This window comes from Pyxicephalus adspersus, chromosome 9 (genome assembly GCF_032062135.1).
Source record: "Pyxicephalus adspersus chromosome 9, UCB_Pads_2.0, whole genome shotgun sequence".
Lineage (NCBI taxonomy): Eukaryota > Metazoa > Chordata > Amphibia > Anura > Pyxicephalidae > Pyxicephalus > Pyxicephalus adspersus.
This window is the reverse complement of record NC_092866.1, coordinates 65,871,033-65,871,988: the sequence shown is the minus strand read 5'-3', so window position 1 is coordinate 65,871,988 and position 956 is coordinate 65,871,033. Positions and strand designations below refer to the sequence as shown.

The 956-nt window shown below is 42.1% G+C and overlaps 1 protein-coding gene across 1 annotated transcript in view; it reads right to left on the bottom strand.

Moving 5' to 3' along the window:
* Window positions 1–956, bottom strand: part of PDE3B (phosphodiesterase 3B) — a gene marked incomplete in the record, with an annotated part of 54,173 nt that overhangs the window by 6,889 nt on the left and 46,328 nt on the right. Inside the window, 1 exon segment of the mRNA XM_072422362.1 lies at window positions 349–542. Coding sequence (XP_072278463.1) covers window positions 349–542 — 194 coding nt within the window.

The following is a 956-nucleotide window of genomic DNA, read 5'->3' as shown; positions in this document are numbered from 1 at the left end:
CAGGGTCCGAATTGGGATAGGAGAGCTAGGACAAGATAGAACTTTCTGGAATCACATCAGTAGAGGTTTTTGAGGGACTGATCACAAAATGACAGGTGAGGAAGATTTGAATGTGGACTAAGGATGATGATCAGAAATTTAAGACAATCAAGGAGGTGGGATCATTTCTTCTGTCAGTATCCAGACAGTAGTAGAACAGAACAAAATCTTCCATGACCAGGATATGACCAGAGGTTTAAAGTCAGGAGAAGATTGTCAATGTAATAACGAAGATTCACAGATGATTGTGCCAGGAGAGAATCTTCCAGAATCAGAAGATGAACAGACAATATAAAGCATTGTACTCACCTGAGGGGCATTTGTGGCCACAAGAAATGCGTTGGTGCGACCCGGGTGATCATAGTCATGCATAGCTGCCGCCACATAGAGCGCCATCAGTTCCAGGGCGGGGATGTTAGCTGCCAGGCAGCCATAGCTGTCATCAGTGCCCGGGCAGCTGTTTGAGGTCAGAAAGACATGAGCGGGGCCCACACTGTCTGCATCTAGCGGGAGGAAAACACCAAAAGTAAGGAATAAATTAACAAAGATGGACAATAAAGAGAGATAAATGAATTGTGAAGTTGGCCAATCAGTGAACTGATTATAAACAGGATGATGAAGGAACCTGGGATGGGAGACATTTTTCCCAGTAAAGGGTTACTGTCTTTTATTACTTTCAAAAGCATTTCAAAAATTAAAAATGTATTAGCGTTGCACAACACTAAACTTTCTTTTGTAATTATAGAACAAAAAGTATTTTTACTGGAACTACTCAAATGTGCCTGTACTGTCTGTTTTCCTTTTCCATATGAACAGTGCTGTTAATAATACATCAAATACATTGCAGAAAATTGTGCTCGCCCAGCCTTGTGGTCAGTTTGATGAAGACCCTGACCTCACCAATGGGGGCAAATCCC